The 24,207-nt window shown below is 35.5% G+C and overlaps 1 protein-coding gene and 1 long non-coding RNA gene across 2 annotated transcripts in view; one reads left to right on the forward strand and one right to left on the reverse strand.

Annotated features, from left to right (window-relative positions):
• LOC123012394 (TOX high mobility group box family member 4-like) overlaps window positions 1-24,207 on the reverse strand; it is a 77,106-nt gene that overhangs the window by 33,782 nt on the left and 19,117 nt on the right. The window contains exon 2 of the mRNA XM_044410286.1: window positions 2,900-2,923. Within this exon, the coding sequence (XP_044266221.1) occupies window positions 2,900-2,923 (24 nt within the window). The remainder of the gene's footprint in view (window positions 1-2,899; window positions 2,924-24,207) is intronic.
• LOC123012419 lies at window positions 11,815-15,920 on the forward strand. Its single transcript, XR_006413215.1, has 2 exons — window positions 11,815-11,948; window positions 15,661-15,920. It is a non-coding gene; the product is annotated as an uncharacterized LOC123012419 (long non-coding RNA).

The following is a 24,207-nucleotide window of genomic DNA, read 5'->3' on the forward strand; positions in this document are numbered from 1 at the left end:
AAAACCGTCTTTCCCTCCTCGTCCCTCTGGCTGTTTTCTCTTCATTTCGACATGGCGCGCGCAACATACCGAGCTATTACAGTAAGAAAACAGACATATAAAACTGAGAGCGGGTTAGGGGCTGAGGGACGTAAAAATCAATATCCCCGGGGCTGCTAAATCACGCTTATCAAGAGCACTTTCCCCCCGCAGTCGCGCGCCCGAGATCGACACCCCTCGACGCCGCCACCACTGCCACCCTCCCGCACTACAAAACATTCAATTTGAACGTCAAGTTAAAACGAAATGGATTTTGCAGCAGACCGGGAGAATGAGATTTAGATTTCAAATTTTAGAGGGGGGCGGCGGCACAAGCACAACCGGACGGCCCGCGCCGTAATCGCCCATGAAACCGCCTCCGGAGGCCCGAACGGAATCAATTAACGGCCTCGTAAAGGCGACGGAACCGGCCCGGATGCCACATTAAAAATCAATCCGGGAACGGCTTTACGACACTTTTTCTGACACACTGTTGCATCCGGAAACAAATCCCAATTACTCAAGACGAGATGGTGGTTTTACTCGGCTCCGCCTCGTGCTAAAATGCTACAAAATTATAAAACGGACTTGGCCGATCCGATAAAGTAAAAATAAAATCCTAATAAAAATCTAATAAAATGCCTCTGTCACAAAATCGAGCGCCTCCACGTCAATCCTTGCAACGTGTACAGGATTTTACTCGATTTGGAGAACATTATTACATTATAAAATAAAAATACCACCAGTATATTATTAAAGAACCGGTCTGCTTGGAAAGTTGTTATTAAATGATTTAAAACACAATTGTTCTACTTAAGAGAATGATGTCATTACAGAAACATTATTATAGAGACTGATCAAAAAATTTTAATGGATAATATCGAGTGGAAAATTAACCACCTTCAGTGGTGAGGGGGGGGTGGAAATGGAGGAAAAATGTGTCCCGTTTCAGACATCTTATTACTGAAAGAAGTGATGTAAAGAAAATAATATTTTTCCATCTCAAGCAGACTCGTTCGGAATACAAAGTGTGTATTATGGAGGGAAATGGAGCGCGCCTCACGTACCCCCCGTCGTACCCACCGCCACTCCACTTATATTTCAATTTTCATACTTTATACAGCATGTAAAACAAATATTTTAGATTGTATCGAGCATATTTAATGTTGGTTGTCAAAATTTGTAAAAAAAATCGAACGATTGAATGAAGTAGAGTCTCCGTGGACCCGGAAGAAACAAAGAAAGAGGAAAAAGACCGAGAGGCAAACTGCGAGATATATCATCATACAAAATAATGAAATTTCTCGGCAAGGAAAATAAGATAGACTGTTTAATATCTGAAGGTATGTAGAAGATTGAAAAATACATATGAGTCTGAAAAGAGCGTAACGGCCGGGAAAGAAAATAGGAAAATACTGGAAAAGTTCTTGCAAGACAGGGGAAATAATGCAAAGTAAATAGAATAAGTTGTGAGCGCTTTAAATGGGGGTACGATTCCGGTTCGTTGAATACGTAAATCATTATTTATATTCCCCGACGTTTGAACTTCAATTACAATTTTCAGGACAACAGAAATAATTATACTTTGTATGCGTTTTCCATACAAAAGCTCCCGGTAATTGACCAATTATTTCTGAATAAAATTTATAAATTGCATTTTCAATATGCGGCGCAAGCTGTCCGACACGAGCTCCGATTTCCGTACAACAACGAAACGTTTTGTGCCGATTTAAAAGCCGTGACCGATCGGAAAAATCGAGCAATTTCTGCACGTACAGAGATCCTCTTCCTCGCCATTGGCAATTTATAAATCTCCACCGACTTTCTCTCGCTTTTTTCACTCAAAATAAAACACACTCGGACGCTTTCTAAGCACAAAGAAACACTCTAAACGAAAAAATATTCACTGACGATTCAAACCCACGCGGATTCAATGCAAAAAACAAAAAATTAACTTTAAGTAATGAAAGAAAATGTACTTAGTATGAATATCATTTTTTTCCATAAAAATAATTTAAAAATCAGATGGGGTTAAACGGGGGTCGAAAAAAAGACGCAGTGGGGATAATGATAACGAGGCAATATTTTAAAAATAATTGAATTTGCTTACCTCCCCCCGTGCCCCGACAAGTTTAGTTCCCTCTAATTAATTTATAAACCCCTTTCTCGGCACTTAATTTATTTTTAATCGCTTTCCGGATATTTTTCCTTGGCAAGTTTCTTTCCGAATGATTTATGTTATTTTTGTGTGCCGGTTGGAATAAATCGCCGTGATGTAAACTTGCACCTAATTAAAACGAACTTCTTCAACGTTTCGCCGTCGGTAGAATTTTGATTTTAATTCGGAATGCGACGATGAAATATGTGGTGTTTTTATGGCAAAATGCAGGCAATTAAACGAGGATTAAGTGTGACGTTTGGAGTTCGCCATCAAGCTTGTTGTATTGTCTACTATGTCGGTTATGGTGAATAAAACGCTAAGAATATGGGAATTAAATAAAGGGTAGTAAATATGTAAAAGGGGCATAAAAGTGGCTTTACGAGCCTACAAAGTTGAATGGTTATGGTGTCGTAATGTACGACATGTTACATGCATCTCTTCTTCGCGAATTATATTTCTCCTAGGTTCTTAAATAAATACTCGAATATTACGAACGATCGCAACATTTTTTCCCTTCCTCGGCGATAAATTTAATAAGTCCAATTCTCTCTCATATAACCATAAATAAATAAAAAGGACTCTTCGTTCCCTAATATCTTCAAATTTAATCAAGTTTCAAGTCGTGTACGGAATAGCAATTAGATTTGGTCCCTTTCGAATTGGGTCTAATCGAATATTTCATTTTCGCAGATGACAATAAGAACCAATTAATGCACTCACCTGAACCTCCAACTCGCCAAATTCCTGCAAAAAAACAAAGAATTAAATTCATCGAAATTTATGCATTATTAAATTTTGATAAATCCGATGCCTCGGAATAAGAAGGCAAAGAAAAATAATGGTGTATTTTAAAACTTTTTTAATAAATCTCCTCAACTCGGTTCCTTTCCATACGAATAACATCTTCAGTTATCTTAGGGAAAGTATCCGATATTTCACATTAAAATTTTCCCTTGCAGGACGATCGCGTAACTTTATATAAAACAAACTTAATTACTTATCTGCCTCACACGAAACTTTCATCCCTCATCGAGAGAGAAAAATTCGTTTTGTGAAAAGAAATGACCGATTTTTCAGGACGTGCCCGCGGAGGAAACGTCAAGATCCGCAAAAAATTAACACAATAAATAACTCTTCGCCCCCGAGACAAGAACGAAACAAATCGTTTTAATTAAATTGACAAATTCGTTATTCGAAGAAAAAAAATACACACAAAAACGCACCAACATCAAAAGTTTTCACCCTTGACGGCTCATAAAAGCGAAAATGAATAACAAATACGACCTAATCCGTTCCGGGAGTAATCCGGGGCCTTGATGAGAAATTTAACGAAGACATTATAATTAAGCATTAAAATTTAATTTAATGTCAAGTAGTAGTAAATCCATTTAGTCTCAATTTTGAAGCAATTAATAAGGCAAAATATAAATCCAAATGAATCTATTTCGCGGTAATAAGCAATCATCTCAAATCCTCTTACCCGGCGAAATCCAAATTCCTCTGCAGATATATTATTACTGACGAATTTATTATGGAAAAGATTTACATTGTTGCTACGTTCAATTCGATTTAACAACGATAATTCCGGAAAAAAGAAACGGGTCAACCCTCCAATTCCGGTTATCCTTTTCCCGGACTTTCTTACTCGTGACCACGTAATGATTAATCGATAATTTCATTTTGATGACTGACGTGGATCTCAAAACAAAGCATTAATTTAGCCAATTAATGTTGAACAAATTGGTGCTGAAAATAGTTATCAATGCAAATTTATTTCTTTATAATTTCAATTTACATTTAGTATCGAATACACAATCAACACTAAACAAATCTATTTTAAATTGTTTAATATCCATTTAGAATATTATTCATTTATTAATTCTGTTTCACATTTCTCGTTATAAAAATTTCAGTTTGTTATATTTGAATTAAATAAATTAAATAACGTAACAAAGTTTAAAAGCGACCTTTTTTCTCATTTCAAAACGTCATAATAAACACTATTTTTGAACTCTCGTAAATATTTATTTTATCGTCAATTTTTCTTTGAAACCTATTCGTGAATTCCATTAAATTAGACTTAAATTTTGTATCAGCAATCTAAATTCTATTATGCGGTCGTTTTTTCACACTGAAATATTTTTTGAAAATTAATAATAATAGAAAGGCAAGGAATTCGACATGGAGTGTTCTCATCGCAATTATTTTCAAATTACGAGCTGACAAAAACTTGAAAAATTAATTAAAAATTCCTAAAACACGTCACAACTTCTAATTAATTACATAAAAAGGCGAGTAGGAAAGTTAGTTATTTGAAAAATGCTAATTCGTTATTTTATAGAAGAAAGTAATTGTGATAATAGTAGTGTTACGCAAGTAACTTCACAGTCTACTTCCCCCCGAAACAAAAACATATTTAACTGATTTGCCTTTATTTTGTTATTACATAATGATCAATTAAATCGAAATGTCTCAGTTTGCAGGTCCCGTGGTGCGAAATCCCCTAGTATTTGTCACCACTTTGAATCGTTTTCCCTCAGTGAATGAAACCCTTATCTTCCTTTTTTGTCGGTGTCCCGCCGCTCAAAGCGAGCGTCGGTGGCGGCGGCGGCGGCAATAAGGCACAGCGATGTTCGCCTAGTTCGGGTGAAAATGGCAGGATAAGCCGGGAATCCCCTAGGTCAACGATCAGAGCAAGCCCTGACCCCAGACCCGACTTACTCACTGACCTTATTTCCTTGCTATCACCACCGTCGAATGTCAAGGACATGCAATCAACGTCACGCACACTTTTCCCCTGCAAGACGGCCGCCGATGGCGGTGGCGGCGTTTTGCCACCCCCTCGGACTATTTTCGGACTGAGGACAGATGAAGCGCGTCTAATGTGCCCAACTCGGCGGAAGCACATGGGATGTTTCCTTTTGCCACGCATTAACCTTTGAGAGGCTAAAAGGACCAATCAGCGCGGAAACAGCTTTCCAACATAAAATGAACTATAAAGTAGGTTCTTTGCCAAGCAAATATGATTACAACCAGTCAATGGCTCAAACATTGTTTATTTCCGCTTTGTGTGGCGCTAACATGCCTGGCATGCGACGCATAAACGACAAGGACTCAGACGAAAATGCCCAAAAACAACGCTTCGAGAGGAATTTATTGACGACAGATGCGCTTTTTAGACGCCAACAAATCCATTCAACGACAAACGATACAACTTGCTAAACACGAGAACCGAGCCCCAACCAAGCCCACCAACAACTAATTTTGACTAAATAACAGGAATAATAATAAAACATGTTAATTCACAATCACCATAGTAATATGCCAATTTGTAACCTTTTGGCAGTCGGGAAATCTGTCATTACATCCCGTGGTCAGGAAGTAATTTATTAAAAATTACCAAGGTTACGAGGCCATCAAATATCAAAAACTCCATTTGTTTGCAATGCATCAACTTTGACAAAAAATGATGTTTTATTATTTAAACGAAATGTGATTGTGAATAAAACAGTATAAACCTCGATGAAAATGTCATACCCCTTGGGCTACATCCTGCGCTTCTCAATTAGATATGAATCCTCGGGGTAATGACACATTTTCCATTTCGCATGTAATCTACTATTCACTATTTTTCACTCTCCTTCAACCAAGATTTCTCATTTCTTCAATTTAAGGATTGACTTAAACTTTTTCTCCATTTTGTGTTCTTCCTTGACTGTGCCATACCTCTCATGTTCAGCCAACAAAAATTCTTCGCCTGAAGAAGATACAATAAAGGTATCAAAACGTCGCGACGGATTTAATGGTTTTATTTCCTTTGTCCTGTATACTATCTCCCACGAAATCAGGCAAATTAAACTTTTTCATTATTTTCAGTGTCTCTGGTCTTTGAGGGAAACAATTTATAAAAAACAAGAAAGTTTCAAAAATATTTGTTAAATGTAAAAGTAAATCAGAAAAACAAAAATACGACTCTGATTGCCTCTTACGATTTTATTTGAAATGTTTCAGTACTGCAATGTATAGAGTGACTCAGCTATGCCTACAATAGTGTTATTGTGCAACCGAAATCTGTGTTTGAGGAGCTGTAGATCATATAAAAAATATTTATAAATAAAAGATAAAAACTTCTGTATTTTTAAAGTTTTAAAACAACATCTAAACTGATTCACCCTGTGATTACCCTAATGATAACGATCGGTGCTTCTTGTAGTTTGCTTTAGAAAGACCTTATCAGAAATTAAGAAAAATCATGTCACGTCGATAAACTCTCAAAGAAGTGTCAAATCAGCCAAAACCCATTTCAAGGTCTTCAATTTAACGACAAATTTGAGCGTCTTTATTCTGCTAGTAACGTTCTAAGATAGCTGACGTCTGACGGATTTAACTGATATCACAGGTTTCCCAACATCTGTCAAGTGCCAACGGTAAAAAACTCCCTAAAACGCCAGCTGAGATGACTCGCTGTATCTCAAGTCCGTTTTAACCGTTTCTGAAACGCAATTGTAACTCTTATCTTTGCGAAAAATGTTTGGTAGAGAGGCCAATACGCAATTAACGTCGTGCTTTCGGCATTGTTTGTTTTAAATTAAATTCGCGTCCTAATATGAGAGTAAAAAAATATTAGAAAATTATGAGTTGCGAGGTCGCGAGGAGAGGAGGTCCCGGTACGGGCCGTAGGAGCGGCCTGGGGGTGGGTGCCGCCATCACCCCGTCCCGAGGTCCATCGAACATCTCCGAGGAGGCAACCGTTGCCTCCGCCGCCGAGGGGTGGCATCGATCCTTGCACGGCGACGTTGCCGTACCGCGGCGCATTCCGCGACAAGCGTCCGCGCGGCAACGCCGTCCACAAACATTGATTCTTTCCATTATAAATAGTACGCAAAAAATGCGTTCCTATATATCATCTCCCCCAGACATGCTTTGTGGCCCGGAAATTTCATTTTATAACTTTTATAACGACGGCGCTTAATAATTTCATTTCCCATACACAATCGCGGACGACGTATAACCACGCACACACACACATGGAAACCAATACATAGACAAGGTTTTCGCGTGACGCTAATTAAATTTTTTAAATACCAGTCGGGATTGAGTGCCACAAATATTCGGATTTTAATTAACGCAAAGACAATGAAACCACACGAAAATAAGGTGCAGAAACAGAGAAGAAGAGAACAAAAAAACTCATTTCCAAATGCTACAACTCTATCTTTTTAGATTTGAAACACACCATATTTTATATCTTTTCCACCAAATAAATAATGAACTTAAATTAATTATTCAAGTAATTAAAAATCCCTACAGTCTCTTATTAATAATTTTTATTGGATGCATTCCCGAAAATAGCCCCTTGAAATATTAATCGTTTCGTCTCATCTTCTATAAATATCTCAGTCGGAAAAATCCGGACACGTCAGCTTTAACCCGGAGCAAGACAGCCCCGCTTTGACAATTGCTTAAAAGCACCTGAGAGTTTCGATGTCAAGATGTACAAGTTCGCGAATGTGTGGAAAATACTCCCTTTGGGAGTGGCGTCGTGTGACCGAAAAATCCGGATTCCGGGTTTAAATATTCGATACGCGTAAAAGACTAACGTAATTTTTATGAAGACGTCATAAAGCGTAGTGATTCCGGACGACGAACAGCTGTCTGGAGGAATCCGGCGGCGGTGGCGTCAAGGGCACCACCTGTTCGTGCGGAACCGAACGGGCCGCCGCCGCCGCCGTTGAGGTCAGGCGGCGGCGGTGGCTGGCGTCTCGACGCAATACCTGTCGACCGCAAACGAGCCCTCGGGACGCCTTAAATAATTAACACTTCGCGTAATTCGACGAGGTTGTGATAATGATGATGATGATGATGGCGGATCTTAGAGAGATGCAAAAAAGCTGGGGCCCAGTCGATATCAAACTGTACATGCGCCGGGGGCTTGAAAAAGAAGCAATTTCATGTAAAAAGAAGAGGAAACGAATGGAAATTTTATTCGAAATAAAGTCGACGGGGGTGAGAGGCGGGCGTGGGGGCCGTATTAAAACTCGAGAGGCTTTCGTTTATGAATGTTAATAATTTACTTTGCATACTCTCGAAGTTTCTTTGTATAATGTGCAATAATCGCAAGCAAACAACGAATATTATGAAATTAATTAAAGATGAGCGCGGTGCTGTGCTCCTGCATTTTATATTTTACTAATTAACTAATGGAACTGCTCCATCGAATGCATAATTGGGTACAGAGTGCGTTTTTATTTCCAATTACGTCCATTGTCCTCGTTAACGTTCATTAAACGATCGCCGATTACTCATAGTTACTATTTTAACAACAAATCCACTTGGACGAAAATCACGTTTGCGCTAAACTTTTACAGGCATCCGGATTCATCCATCCGGACTCGAAACACTAACGAACGCTACGAAATTCGGTTAAAAACGACCATTTCTGTTTTGAAATCTGTTGACCGTTATACACTTTATAAAGATAAATGAACTGGCTTCGCTCAAAGATATACTACACTCGATCAAGAAAATTTATGACGAAACATCCGAGGGCAATTTCACAAACGATCGATGCGAAATTATTGCAGACATGTGAAATTTTTATACCCAAAGATGCGAACCCGATTTTAACAACAATTCCATTCAAATTCATTAGATGATGAAATTCGAGTAATTCTCCTAAGATGCTACATCAAAGAATCAACGCTCGCGACTGTTTTATAGACAATAAAATCTTTTATATTCAAAATCATAAGAAACGCTGAAAGCTAACACAATAAACACCCATTTCCGAAACATTTTACAAGTTTAATTTATTTTTCATATAATCAAATGAGTCGCAAAGCAAAGTACAATGTACCAAACCGGTAATTTGTATTAATTTCAAACATTTCAAATTAGATTTAAAAAATCGCAGAAATAAATCATCATTTTATCAACGTTTCCCTGTTTTCACTACTTCTTTCAAACTTTCCTCTTATCAAAGCCGAAGTTTTCTCATCTCCATCAATTCAATTTTCGGCTGAAATAAGGTGAAACTAGTTTTTTCTTCCAACTCGGTTTTAAAACTCAATCATTGTGTTAATAATCGAAAAAGTGTCGCCGGCCCAACTAAAAACGGCTAATTTGATGGCTGTAAAGGGATGGGAAAGAGTCGCCCCGATGTAATTAAAGGAAAGAGTGAAAACGACAATTCATTTTCTTATTCCATTTTATTTTGTGTCACTGAAAGTTATTTCAGGATTTTATGAAAGTGGAGGGTGAAAGGGCTCGTAGGGGTCGGGGTCGGGTGGAGGCAAAAATTTAAACTCTCCCTGTTTCTTCTTAAAAGCCTCAGGCAGGTCGATAGAAAAGTTTGTTCACCCTCAACCACACCCCTCTAATGTTAAAATCTAAGTTGAAAACTGGACTCGTTATTGTGGTTGTTCTGATGCAACTCTAATTATGAATTTTTAATTGGACATGAAGCGATTTGTTTTTTATTTTATTAATGACCCTTGGTCGTTCCTACTGACACAATGTGATGGCTTTTATTGTTTTTTTATTGTGCGGATTGGTTCATTAGGCGTTATCTATGGAAGTACACGTGTTTTAGCCATTTCTGGCATTCACTTCGGCCCGGCCTGGCCATAAATTCGCCTCTATCTCGATTGTCTGAAAAACCAGTTCGCTGTTAGATCAGACCGATATTTAACGCAACTGTCACAGATCCATGTCCTTTCATTCAATTAGCAATTAATCCCGATGAGAAAACAGTAAATTATTTTGTTTTTGAGACGATTCATAAAAGATTGGCTTGGCCCTTGTGCCGTTTAGGCCCCGTCGTAAATCTCTCGACCCTCTTCATGCACATGCCAAGAGAAAGCAGATGTTCGATTTCAACGAATACAACCCTGATGACCGTGTAAACAAAATTACCCTCTAAGATTTTTCCTTCCTTGGCAATGAAAGTATTGACATTGCAAACAATGACTAATTGTCTTTTACTGCATGTTCTCATTAAAACAACTGCTTGGGAACACATGTTCCGCTACGAGAAAAAAATAAAACGCCATGTTGCGATGATAATGCAGAAAACAAGATATTTAGACGAAAAAAGCTTTTACTAGAAGTATGTTGCAGGAATTATTGTGGCATGCATGTCGCAAAAACTCGACCGGAGAAACGCATCCATACTAATTGAGACGCTCGACGGGATCGAGCAAAATTTTGACAATTTTATCTCTTGTTATTATTAGTTCGGTGTATTAATTACCGACATCAAAATCTAAAATGGCTGTCGTCTTTTGTTTTGTTAAGAGGACGGCTATTATGCAGAAAATTAATTTCAAAAACTTATCCCGTAATTAAATATAAACAAAGTTTCTAGACAGTTAAAATTTAATAATGAATCATTCCAATTCAAGCAGTGTTATTCTTTACTTTCTTGTAAAGTTCTATTGCTAATGAAAGCAGCTCTAGAGAAATGATTAAATTTGGTTTTCTGTTTAAATTAGTTTCGCAACACTGAAGCGTCGTCATGTTTCTCTCTTCGAGTGGAAGAAGGACACCAAACGAATCAAATCGTAACGGATGAGAAGAAGAAAGAGAAGCGCAGAAAAGGGGTACCAGTGAAAAGAATAAAAAGTAAACGAGAGGAATGGATTACACTTGACACTGGCTCAATGATCATTGGAAGAGATCGATTTAAGGGGATGGAAATTCGACGGGCGTTCTCTCGCTTTTTGGACGACGTAAATAAATGATAATTTCAGATATCTCAAGTAATCGAATTTTCATATCAACAAACTTGTTCAACAATTTAGAACTCTCCAATGGTGAAAAACGCTTTGAAATCAAGTCTAATATAGCCTTCCTACCAAAATTATCCTCACAACCCCTCAATCAGACGTCTCGCGTGGCACGTGATTAGCGCAAATCCCTTTATCCAAACCCCACATACATGTCGGTACACCTTCTCAAACCTCACTTCACTCCACAATCACACGTATAATACACGATGGCAAAATTCCGACTGAATTCAAACCTTCGCCGAGTTTTCAGGTAACAGAGGGCCAAAACATGACGACAGGTGCTTGACGAGCCGTCCCTGCGGGGCAAACACGGCGTCAGGTGGTGGTGACCAAAGCAAAGGAGGTTCTCGCACCACCTGTTACATCAGTATCAGCGCCCCGCCGTAAGAGATGATGGCCGCAATCCTGAAGGGTATCATCCGATTGCGGTCCCATCGAGACCTTACACTAATTCCTAATTCGATTAAATGACCGAAAACGATCGATTTACAACATGGAATTTCATTGCGGATGTTGCAAATGCGATTTCCTCGATTCGGATGGACTAGAATCGGATCGGAATCGACAAGACGAAGGATGGGATAATAAGGTTTTCATTGTTGCTACGCCCGGTTATTTTTCCCAAGAAAGTCGTAAATTTTCAACGGAAAAACTCAACAATTCCCGGACGAAAGAAATTTTATTTCCATAATCAATTAAACAACAGTTCCAAAGACATAAAATTTAAATAAATCATTCGAGGTATAAGGAAATTGAAACCTAATCTAACCAACACACTCCACTGCTCAGAGAACCTTAATCAATCTTTATGACAGTTTAAATTTTTAGTTTGTCTAGTTGTAATCTATCAAAATACGTCATATTTTCTCTTTTAAACAATCACGCGAAAACAATATTTTCAAATCTAGTCGAGCTTTAAAACTCCGCAACTAACTTTTAACGAACCCAAGAAATATAGGATGATCTACAAGCTGTTTCAGGTAAGACGTCTTTTTTTCATTCTTGGTGTCATAAAATAAACAAAAACTTTCAAATGTGTAGATTTTAGTCGTTTCATAGCATTCTGAGTTGAGACAACTTGCCCATCAACGATAAAGTTAATATATCGTTAAAAAATTAAATTTAAATTATACAAGATGTAGAAAAAGTTCTTTGCAAGTAACAAATTGGCCGCCCACGATCTTGTCGACTTCTGCATCGACGGTGGCCGTGTCATAAAGCTCGCAATGAAAAGCCCCTGTCTTGTATGTGTCTCTGTTCAGTTTTTGCAACAAATCATCATGTCGTCGCTTGCATACCGAACCGCATGTCCACGACAATTTCGGGATTCCGACGATATTTCCTATAAAAATTCATGGCCGGACGTTGTTCAGCTTTTCTGCTAATTTCGTGAAATATGACTGCGCACTTTTTTAATTAAATTTTATGGGAACAGGGATGGGGAATGTAATCCATTTGACCGGCTCGTAAATGTCATACTAAAAAATACTTGCCAGATTGTTATTAATAGATATTAGATTAACGCGACGCACAGTGTGGGATGATTTCTTTTATTGTAAATGGCAAGCATGATATACGAAATTTTTTCTACAACTGATCTATAATACAGAGTGTTCCAAAAGTCTGGAAACGATGTTATTCTGGCGAAACTATCAAATTTTTTGGCAAATGCAATGGCTATAAAAATGCTATTCAAAAATTTTTTTGAATATTAATTATTTGTTTATACTTACGAGATAAACATAGTAACATTGTTTTTTTTAAATAGAAACCTACCACAATTTTTTTTAGACAACGAGCTTGTTACAAGAATTGTTGCCATGCAAAAAGTTTTTTTTGTAAACCTCACACTTTTTTGTTAAAAAAATATTTGATTTAAAAGAAATAAAGAATTTTTTTGAGTAAACTACCAATTTTTTTGGAAATAAATTAATAAATGTTCAAAGGTTGTAAAGGAAAATGCTAAAATATTTTTTTAAATTAATTGTTTAAACTTTTGAGATTACCATACTAATAATTTTTTTCTTAAATAAAAACGGTTTTTTATTTATTGTTTTACAAAGATATGTTTATACATTTTATAAATGTACAAAAATATTTATTGAAAATGTTACAATTTAGGTTAAAAAAATTATATAATAATCTGAAGCGGTCTAGATCCTGGTTTTGTGTTAATTCTGCAATTTCCGTTGATTTCTTAGTTTCAGTTATTCGTAATTAGCTCAAGTCGCATCCCTCAGTTCATTATTGGGCCGTCATCCTCTCCCGGCGTAATAATCGACACATCGGCATCCTCGTTACGTCCTCCGATCTGATTATTTTCCTGTTATCTAAAACGGGTCGCGATTCTCGGAAATTTAGTGCTCGGTTTGAGCAGATGCAATTATTACTCGGTACGATTCCGTGGTGTTCTTAATAATATCGTCCCTTGTATCTCCGGTGGTTGTACAAATAGACTCGCGAAGCGACGCCCGCGGTTCGAAAGCAGTCCTTGTACGACATGACGTTTAATTGCGAGATCGCGATCTGATCCAGACCTACAAATCACCGAGGATCGGACGCAGAGGGTCATGAACGACCCATTGTATTCTGTGGGAGACCTCGCGGTCACGAAACGCATTTTTACACCTGTCGTCCACGAAGGGATCGATCGATTTTCAACGACGGAGACAACGACGACGAGGGCGACCGGAGACTTGTTTATCCGAAAAGGAAGCTCTCCGACTGACCCACACGACACTAATTCAACCACCTGTGGCATCATCCTCTCGCCGTCGATGGTGCGGCCACTAACGACGCGACGCACAAAACCGACCCGATTGATGGGACGACGCCACAACAAAACACCCAACGCACGGAATTATTGACGCAAATTTCACTTTCAAAAGCGCAACGACCAGAAATGTACTGGAAAACCATTAGGATTATCATGACACGACCAATTTTACTCATTTGCAATATTTGTTTTTAAACTTTGAACCTAAAAGATACAAACCCCCACTCTTTGTGCTTGACAAATTTTACAAGTATCTCCTAAAAATTTAATTCGCTGGTTGTCACTTGTAAAAATTTAAATAAATCTAAAAGAAAAAGGTCTAAAAGAAAGCTTGCAATAATGGTATTTAGTAGTAGAGTAGGGGGTACCACGTCACTGTTATCATTTGGTAATACAACACTACAATAATTGCTCTAAAATATTTATTAATTGTTCAATTTCTTTTTTAACTTCCAATCATTATAGTAAGTTGTAATTTTTTTACATTCCAGATAACCGACCAACAATTCAATTTGTGTTTTTCATTATTTACAGCCTACTATAGCCTTTAACCTAACATTACTAAACTATGACCCATAGGCCAAAACAGTTTATATCTACAATAGACAAATTCCCTGTCTAATTCGCGCCCCAGAGAAAAAAACTCAAAAAGTTCGTAATTTTTTAAACTTGACCCAACAATGTTTTATTCACTTTTTTCTAGAGGTCTTTAAGACCTCTAGAAATGTAAAAAACGTTAATGGGATTAATTTTAAAGTTGAAATTTTTTTAGATTTTTGTGTAGATATTGGTCGTTTTTTGGCACCCGGAGCGGTCTATTGCGAATAACTCCGGACTTATTGGTAATAATCTCTTATGTTTGGTACCATTGGAAAGCAAATATAATTTTCTATCATACAGAAGAAAGATCAGTGTTCTACGATAAATAGTTTTGGAAAAAATTTCTGAAAAAGTCAAAAATATCAAAAATTAAAATTCGACGATAACATCAAATTTTGCAGTTTTCATGACGCCAATCGATTCCCCGGAATATTTTGCATATGTCTAGGTCAAAATATTCTATCACTAAAGTACAGTTTTGCAGCAATTTACAAAATAAAAAAAGGAAAAATTAAAAACTTAAAAACAGGTGTTTTTGAACATGTCTCAGATTCRATTTAAACCTATCTTTTCCGATAAATTTTGACGCGCAGATTACGAATTTGCACAAGCATTTTGCGCTATCTCCTCTAGTTTTGCCGTAATCGAAGTTTAAACATTCAAAAAAAATTTGCTATATTGACATGGCTTTGGCGACAATCGATAGATTTTCTTAAGCTGACTACGATGGTGTTAAGCTTTTTGCTCTAGGTCTAATAGTTTGGCCATAATCGTCGTTCAAAAAAGAAAAATTTTCAGGATTCTGAAACTTTAAATGCGCTTTTTTAAGGAAACTATAAGACTTACAGCAAAAAGCTAAAAACCATTAAAATCTACATTAAATTATCTATTTAATGGCGAAATTCCCTCCGGGCGATGGTTCCAGGTACAGAGCCATTTCAATGTTTTCTCATAAAAAAGTCATATATCAAAAACTATGAGTCCTAGGTCAAAACAGTTTGTACACGGGTATTACAGTATCCGTACTAGTTTTTCATAAGAAAAAAAAAAAGATTTTTTGGTCAAAATAGGATATAGTGCTTATGCTTCGAGCCTTATTCTTAATTTTATTACTCAATCTCTCAAAAACTATGCATCGTAGGGTAATTTAACTTGTTGCATCATGTTCAGCGCTTAATTTTACGTCTAGAAAACCATATTTGAAGCGTTTTTACAACTTAAAGTAAACTGACTATTTTTTACCGCCCATCTTCAAAAACTCAAAAATTCGAAAATTTTTTAAATTTTATTCAATAACATTTTTGCACTTTTTTCAGTCTTCAAGACCTCTAGAAAAAAAACGTTGTGTGGATCAATTTTAAAGCTGAAAATATTTTTGATTTTTGTCAAGATTTTGGTCGATTTTTAGCACGGTGAATTGGCAATAACTCCGGACTTATTGGTGATAACCTTTTATGTTTGGAACAAAAGTATTATATTTCCAAAAATCGACTTTTGGATAAAACGTTTCCAGAACACAATAATTATGTGTAATCTCATATTTTCAAATTAATGTTAATAAATAAAAGCCACTGAAGATTGAAATTTTTCTTGTTTATTACTTTATACTTCAAATAGATTTCATTTACTAATCTAAATTTTTTAATGTTAGGTATTTGTCATGTGAAAGAAAAAAACATTTTTCCAAAATCTCTATTTTTAGAAAACTATTGAGATTTGTTTTTGAATCTGTGAGCCGCAATGCGCTTAAACCGTTCCCTCGTCTTTTCTTATTTTTCCATCTAATTTAGATTATGTTCCGAGTCGTTTTCTCTCGTCTCATACGTAATTAAAGCTTCGTTCACAAAGCTCGCTTAAAATACATATTCAATTAAGTGAGTAATTAAGTAAAACAGTGTTGAATTAGTTCTTCTTGTGTAAATTGAAGCAGGAATATTGAGCGTCTTTCTCATTAAATTTCCACTTCCAGGTCAGAAGTGCAATTTCGGAAAGGTTCCTGGAATAAGGTCGTCGTCGTTGAGCGCATTTTTTTCTTCTTTTTCGCGTAGTAATTACGTCGTTTATTCGTCGTTTTTCTGCACGGTTGAATCGGAATAAATATTGTTGAGGTCGTGCACAATAACTTAGTGGAGTTGTAGCCATAAATCGGCTATAGCAAAGCCGGATTCACACGAACGAACCGATCCTCGTCCGGTGTGAGTTCGAATAAGACACTACAATTTAGAGCCACTTCAATTACGTCTTTCTCTCGTATAATTTTCACTTAATAACTGAAACCTGTTAGAAAGTACCGTAATATAAAAATTTAATACCCCCGAGGCAATTTCATTTAGTAACAACATCTCAAAGCCATTATTCTTGGCTTTTATTATTTTGTCTCGACAGTATTAGAAAGAATAAATTTTAAGCGGATCGGCCAAATTCGAAAAATCTTTGCTGAAACTTTTCAATCTTATCGTCAAAGTTAGACTCGAATCGAGCTTCAAAATGAACTGATTTAATTCCGAATATGATTACATCGAAAATTTAAAATTCAAAGTAAATGCGGAATATCATTCTGTCCCATATGTATGTAAATGCGTCGAAAAATGAATATTTAAATACATGAATTCAAACAAACTTTACGAAAATTTAGTTTGGTTTAATAAAAACAGAACGAGATAAAGGGAATGGGCGAGGGTGCTCCTCGCCCGACAAAGGGGCACATTTTACGGCAATACGTATTTTATAGATATTACAAAGTGTATGTATATGAAAAACACGCATTGCAGTCATATTTTCCTCACTGAAATGTCTTGTATTGCTCCCCCGAGCCCGGATGAGATCAATAATACGAGAATTGTACACTCACCGTGGGGCACAATATGCTCCAATAAAACGTTTACATCTCATCGAAGATGGCCATTTTCACAAATGCCAACTAAATAAATTTCAATACCAGAAAGAACAATTACATTGAGAGAAGACACGTTTCTAAAATCGACGAAACGAAATTTGCAATTAAAATTGAAAAATAAACCATGTATTAAATTTGTAAATTTCCGTCCTGGAAAATTCAGCGCTTTCCTGCAATGATTCATGATGCTGTGATATTAAAAAGTAATTTATATGTGTGCGCGCCAGCTTTTTATTTGCCTTTTCTTGTTTCGTTGTTGCTTCATGAAACGAAATTTATTTTTTCAGTTTTTTTCATCAGCGACGCGAAAATGGCGCAACATTATCAACAAAAAAAAGTTTTGTCATTTTTGGGTCAGCCTGTATATATTGCAAAAATTCAAATTTCCGCACAAGCGAGGCGAAACCGCCTTATCGGCCCGAGAACGGATATTCCCTCTGATATTCAAAATAATGCGCCAGGAAATGTAGTTAAAGAATTAACAAAAGCAGATTAAATAAAACAGAACGAAGCAAAAATCGTTTCTGTTGACATTACGTTGATGGTCGTTTGATTACATGTTATTAAAATAGCCGTTTGTTTTTTATTGCTTTAAATAATTTCTAAGTTATTATAGTCCCGAGTCATGCAATTTATGTACAGTTTTATTTTCTGTTGGAAGCAATTTAAAACTTAATTAGTGTTCGAATGCGCTCCTTCTTTTTCAACAAACCGACCTCCTCATCTACACGAAATTTTTTTCTTTTGTTCCACAAAAATCCAATTACTTCAATTGCAAATGATGCAAGAAGATTAAGAAATCAAAAAGCACTCAAGCAAATCAATATTGGAAGCAACAACGAACTGAGAATTGACCCTTGAGGCGCTCGGACAATAATTAATACCAAGAAAAGACAAGTAGCTCTAGGAAGGGAAACACAATTAACTGATCACAATAAATTAAATCATTTTTTATGAGGAAATAAATCGGTCACCGATCTGTAGCCTTGCCCAAGTTCCCAATTAATTAATATTAACATTCCTTACATACCACGATTTTTATCCATTTATGTACAACTTTTTTCTTGTGAGGTAATTGTAGTAATAACCATTTCACTTTCCTTTTTGGAAGTAGGCAGGTCAAACCTCGTCAAGTGGGTTTAAAAATTTTCTCATTTAGGAAAATAATACAGGTGTTATTTCCGTTGCAGCGTTCGAAAATTTCGATTTTCGCATTCCTTTCTTAGTTGAAACAAAGAATAGATTTTATCAGTGCGCTTAGAAAGTCCCGACTCGAATTTCATAAGCGAGAAAGTGCCTCTTGCGCAACACTTACAATAATAACTATTTAAAACGATATCAATGTTATTCGCTGGTTTACACTCGACTTATTTATTACAGTCGCGAGTCGTAATTATCGGGACAATGTTGGAATTGTAATAAATTTCCCAGTTGTTTGCATTAATGCATAGGGTGTGGACACCCCGAACGCGACCCCATAAATACACCTAGGAGGTTTTCCTCCCTAAATTCCTTCTTTTTGTCGTCGCGAGGGAGAAAGAGAGGAGGTGTTAAACGATCCACGTCATGGATTAGTAAATAAGCAACACGAATGTGTATTCTCGTGAGTTAATGGACAAAGTTAGCACCGTTCGGGACCATAACTTCTTGCGCTTCGTCGAGCGAACGAGCTGAAGAGTTACTGTCACTGGTTGCATCGTGATCCCGGCGAATCCGCCATTTTTCCGCTAATTCACACCGACCTCAACAAGTTGCCGACACGGAACGAACGTCATTAATCCGATCGGACGGATGACCAGATAGATATCTTTATCACTTCGGGACTCACAAGTGGCCAAAGAGCTTATTTATTGAAAGATTTCCAAGCCGCACGCCGGAACTCGACACTCGCCTTGCGTTCAAAGGCTAACTTCGGCTCAAATCTGGCACACTTTCAGGACAAACCCGGCGAATCCACCATTTACATCAAAAAACTACTATGAACTAACCACTACTATCTATAAATATTTGTATTAAAATGTCCAATTTACAAAATTTACAAAATGTTCTGATTATAAAAAATTTGTTCGATTATCTAAAAATTAAATTATTATAAAAAATAAAAACGACTTTTCAAGAAGTTGTCTATTAAGTATTAACACTACAGAAAATTAAAAAAAAAACAGCAAAACAATTAGTAATAAGTACAAGTATACATACTTAGAAAATCTTTACAAATAAAATAATATTGCAAAAAGATTAAGATATTTTTTTGGTGTCACAATAAGCATTTTGTGTAACTGAAAACAGTTGCATAAAATGCAATTTTGAGACACTGCTTTTTGAGAACATTTTATGCAATACTTTGTTCTCGTTTTTAAGTGAGAAATTGCTGCAGTTCAACTTATTTCACCAAAAGTAATGCAATTAAAGCTATTTTCGAGCAATTTAAGGACCGCATACGTCAAATGTCAAAATTTTTAACTGGCAAATCTCATAATAAATTCAATTTTTCTATTTCGGTGTCACAAGAGCATTTGTGCAAACTGAAAACAGTTCGTTTTTAAGTAAGAAATTGTTGCAGTTCAACGTATTTCACCAAAACTAAAACTAAACTTGCGTACCGCAAGTGTTAAAAATTCAAACTGTCAAATATAATAATAAATTCAATTTAAAAAACGTGTCTTATAACCTCTCTTTGTGATACTCGTGCATTTGTAACACAATGAGAGTGTTTCTAATACTTGTTTTTTTTAATATAAGTACTATTGCTTATTTGTAATGTTTTTGAAATCCAACAGTTTTACAAAAATTATAAAAATGTAAACTGAAAGAAACAAAGATGAATTGAAATAAATCTGTAATACCTATAGCTAAGCAAAATCTCTAAACATAATATGGAAAATTTTTACGTAATTCACTAAAAAATCTATTTTATAGGTATTCTACCTTATAACTTCCAAACTCAAAAATAAATAAAAAAGTCTCCAAAATCTGCTATCTTAAATATCTACGAGCTGCCTCAACTAAGATTTTTAACTCTGGTAAATAACATATCTAGTGCCTCAGCTAAAACTTTATAAATTTTAATTCTATTCAGGATTGTTACGGTCATTATGTTGAAATTTAAAAGAGATAATGTGCACCATACAAATAAACTAATACGCTATATAAAATAAAAATTCAAGTTATGAAAATAAATAATTCTTTTTATATTACTTGTTTGAAAATTGCTGCTTTGGCCAGAACAGAGGCCGTTAGTTTCATTACTTTGTGATTTATTTGCATTAATTGTAATCAGGACAAACAGCATTTTAATATTTGCGATCCATGTCCATAAATTTGTAAAAAAATTAAGAAAAAGGAAACCATTTCGTTGAAGGTAATTAAACAGATCTTCGAATTTTCATCATAAGTAAATCAAAATCAAATCAAATAATGACAGTGTCAAAACTATCAAGTGACTTTTCTCATTCATTGCTGTGATATGATTCGCTTATTTGTTGCAACAGTGCAATTTTATCTTAAGAAAGAAATTATTTCAGTGACTCTTAAACCTTTTACCAATATTATGGAGTTAAATAACATTAGTAATAATCACAATTCTGAAAGTTTTTTTTTTCTTGATTACACTATTTCTGCACTCTTCAAGTACCAGGTCTATTTTCAACTCCAAGACCGTAAACACCGTTGATACATTGTGACATTTCATAAAAATTGTGTCACTCTTCATATTTTATTCTGTACAAAAGTAGTATGTCTTGACTATAAATTTGTCAATAAAAACCAATTTTTTTGATCTATTTCACCTCAAAAACAATGTTCCGATGTTACCACTTTGTAAAAAAGTCACAAATAACTCTGTTATTCATAAACCAAAACATTTAAAATCTAAAACGTAAGTCCATAATTACCTAATAATAAGATCTGAATAAAAATTAATTAAATTCAAATATGATTTTTCAAAGGTAAAAAAATTCATTTTAAAAAGTAGTAATAGTATATTAAGCATCAAGAACGGTAAGGATATTTTTCCGATCAAAGACAATTGTTTGAGATCGGTAAGTCCTTATCGTTCGTGATGCTTATGATATTTTTTGCGCGATTGATTTTTGTTAGTTTTTTTTTAATAAAATAGCATTTTTGATTGCTTGCCGACTTAGCAACAATAAACAAAATAGTTTGAGATAGCAACGAGTAAATACAACTTACTGTCTTGAAAACAGACGTGGTAAACAATCAAATAGAGCTCAATCGCGCAAAGAAGTTATTTACATCTTTAACTGTAGTTCACGCTATCGTTCAAAAAGCACTTTTGAAACCATTTTTTTAAACCAATTTTTTTTCAAGGAAAACCAAGTTGTGGTTGTTAATACTTACAACTTACAAAATTATTATTGTTAGCTTGTAGGTTGTTGAAGCGTGTAAAAAAACCTCTCAATTTATTAATTTTGATATAATAAATTTAATAAAATTAAAAAATGTGTTTTTTTCTTGTCCCAACATTTTTGTTGGGCAATTTCCTAGTTCTTTAAACTGTTCCAAGAGTCTGTTTTTGAAATAAATTACCGGCAAATCCTCTTTGGGAGGGCTCGTTCAGATACAGTGACATAAAATGATAAGCAGACGACAGTAAATTATGCGGTATAATCTCCGACTCGATGATGATTTTTCCTCGTTGTGGTGTAGTATAAATATTGGTCAGTTCATGTGTCAGTTCAGTTAATTTAAATAACTGCCATAAATGTGCAATACGTTATGCAAGTGTATAAATACATTAGCAACTTTCGCTAATGCATTTGTTTCAAGCGGACAGAGATTTATCGTAACGCTGATATATTAAAATATGCGGTTACATTATGTAAGCCGACGTTAATGTTTAGTCTATTCAATTTGGATATAATTTATATGAGCCACCTTGTAATTTTTCGATCGATTTTTCTCTCACACATACTGTGGTATATTAAGTGCATTTTACGACGAATGTGTTTTACATCTCCGGCGCGATAATGAGAATGTTTCGGTATTAAACTGCGCCATATTGCCGCGTATGAATTTTACAGTGTTGCCGTCGTAAAAGCTGTATACAATTTCGATGTTCGATGGGGGTGTTCGAGTGGGGCGTGAAGTTTTATTAATATGGACTCGGTTTTATGCCACGTTACGTTTTTCCGGAAAGGAAGGGTGAGAGAGGGACCGATGTGCATAAATCTGTTTCGTATTTAATTTGTGTAAGGTAATAAAAAAGATTACTAAATCTTAATAAAGTTAAGGTGTTCGCTCTGCGGAGATGAAAAAATATTATATCCTAATATAAAAGGTTCTCTCCCTGACAGTGCGTATAAATCTTTGTCTGAATATAAAAAGAAATAGGAGAAAAATGAGCTCGAAATGAAAATAAAACGAAAGCTCGATTCAAATAGACGGAAAATATATTATCATACAAAAACATATGACGGCATTTATTTACCCCAAGAAATGTTTAAATAAATCGAAGGATATGAAACAAAGAAACACACATTGTTTCTTATTGTTTTTTTTTCCTCTTTCTTTATCTCGTCGATTACAAACCCGAGTCCCTAATACTTATGAATATGTAATAAAACTTATTAAGCTCGAAATAAAGCGACCATAAAGATAAAACAACTTTCAAAACTTCAACTATAAATCCACAACTTTATAAATTAAGCTGCGTAAATGAGACTTTGGTAAAGTCAAATTAATGATCGAAATAAATGTAAATAAGAGGCTAAGTAGCGCGGGTCTCGACGATAAATAACTATTTGTACAGGTGGATGGGGTAACATTAATCATGGACCTGCTGTCGCGCCAACTTGTTGAGGTCGCAAGATTCACGCAAAAATGGCGGATTCGCCGGGATTACCACCAAAATAAGACAAATGTCTCCCTATTCTTTTCTTAATACACCTAAATCTTTCCCAATTACTATAATTCTAAGGAATTGGAACTCAAAAAAACTGCAGGATTTTCTCTTATCAAGAAAATATACATCCGCAGAAAAAGGTAGAATTGGTTTTTCCCATTCATAGTGTGTCTCTCTTACCCATTAATTTCTTACATTTGCCAAACAACTAGGTAACAAAATTATAAACTTGTGTTGGTTTCTAGTGAAATGTAGTATAACAATATGAATCAGTATTAAAAGTACTGATAAAATCAAGTTTTCTTAATTGCAAGTCTACAGTCCAAAATAACCCGAAGCGTCTCGAAGACGCCCGAAATGTCCCAAAGTGATCCGAACCGGTCTGAAACGATACAAAGTAACTCGAAGAATCTAGTTAATTTTTAAAATCACTGAAATATTAAAAATAATTTGTTAAAACCCAAAAACAAAGTTATGATAAATCAACTATGTTAAAATTTTGAGTAGGAAAAAACAAAAAAGTTTCAGTGCTTAAAATAAAGTATAAAATGTCAAAATAAGTAAACCGTGTCGTAAAGTCCGAATCTCTTTGTGGAAAGGCTTAATTAGCACTTTCCCATACGCGACCCATTTCTTATCGTCCCCGTCAGTCCCTATCACCCACACCTAAAAAACTGACAAGTTAATTACCGTAATGAACGTCGTTGAAGATAACACAAAGATACCACAGTCAATTTCGTACCCATTTTGATAACGCATAGATTAGAACGCCATCAAAATTCCAATAAATTCCAATTTTTATTTGATATTACGAGACAAGGGACTTAATGAATTCAAAAAACGTCCGCGTTAGAAAAAATGTGCTTTTTTGGGGCAAATTCCGTCATTTCATACAATTTTCCGTATATTCCGTGTAAATTAATTACTTTATATTAAAATTCCTGTGACGAACCAGACATTTAATAATTAGTTTGCTCTGAAGCGAATTCCAATTATAATCCGTTTCGGTTCTAAAACAGCGTTAACAAAGAAAAAAACACCACGGAATTATTATTGTAGCTGAACATATCAATTGCAGGACTCGAGAATTAATTAAGAGACGGG

Source organism: Tribolium madens, unplaced genomic scaffold (genome assembly GCF_015345945.1).
Source record: "Tribolium madens isolate multiple individuals breed KSU strain unplaced genomic scaffold, Tmad_KSU_1.1 Scaffold_19;HRSCAF=116;Tcas5.2_LG9, whole genome shotgun sequence".
NCBI classification, from domain to species: Eukaryota; Metazoa; Arthropoda; class Insecta; order Coleoptera; family Tenebrionidae; genus Tribolium; species Tribolium madens.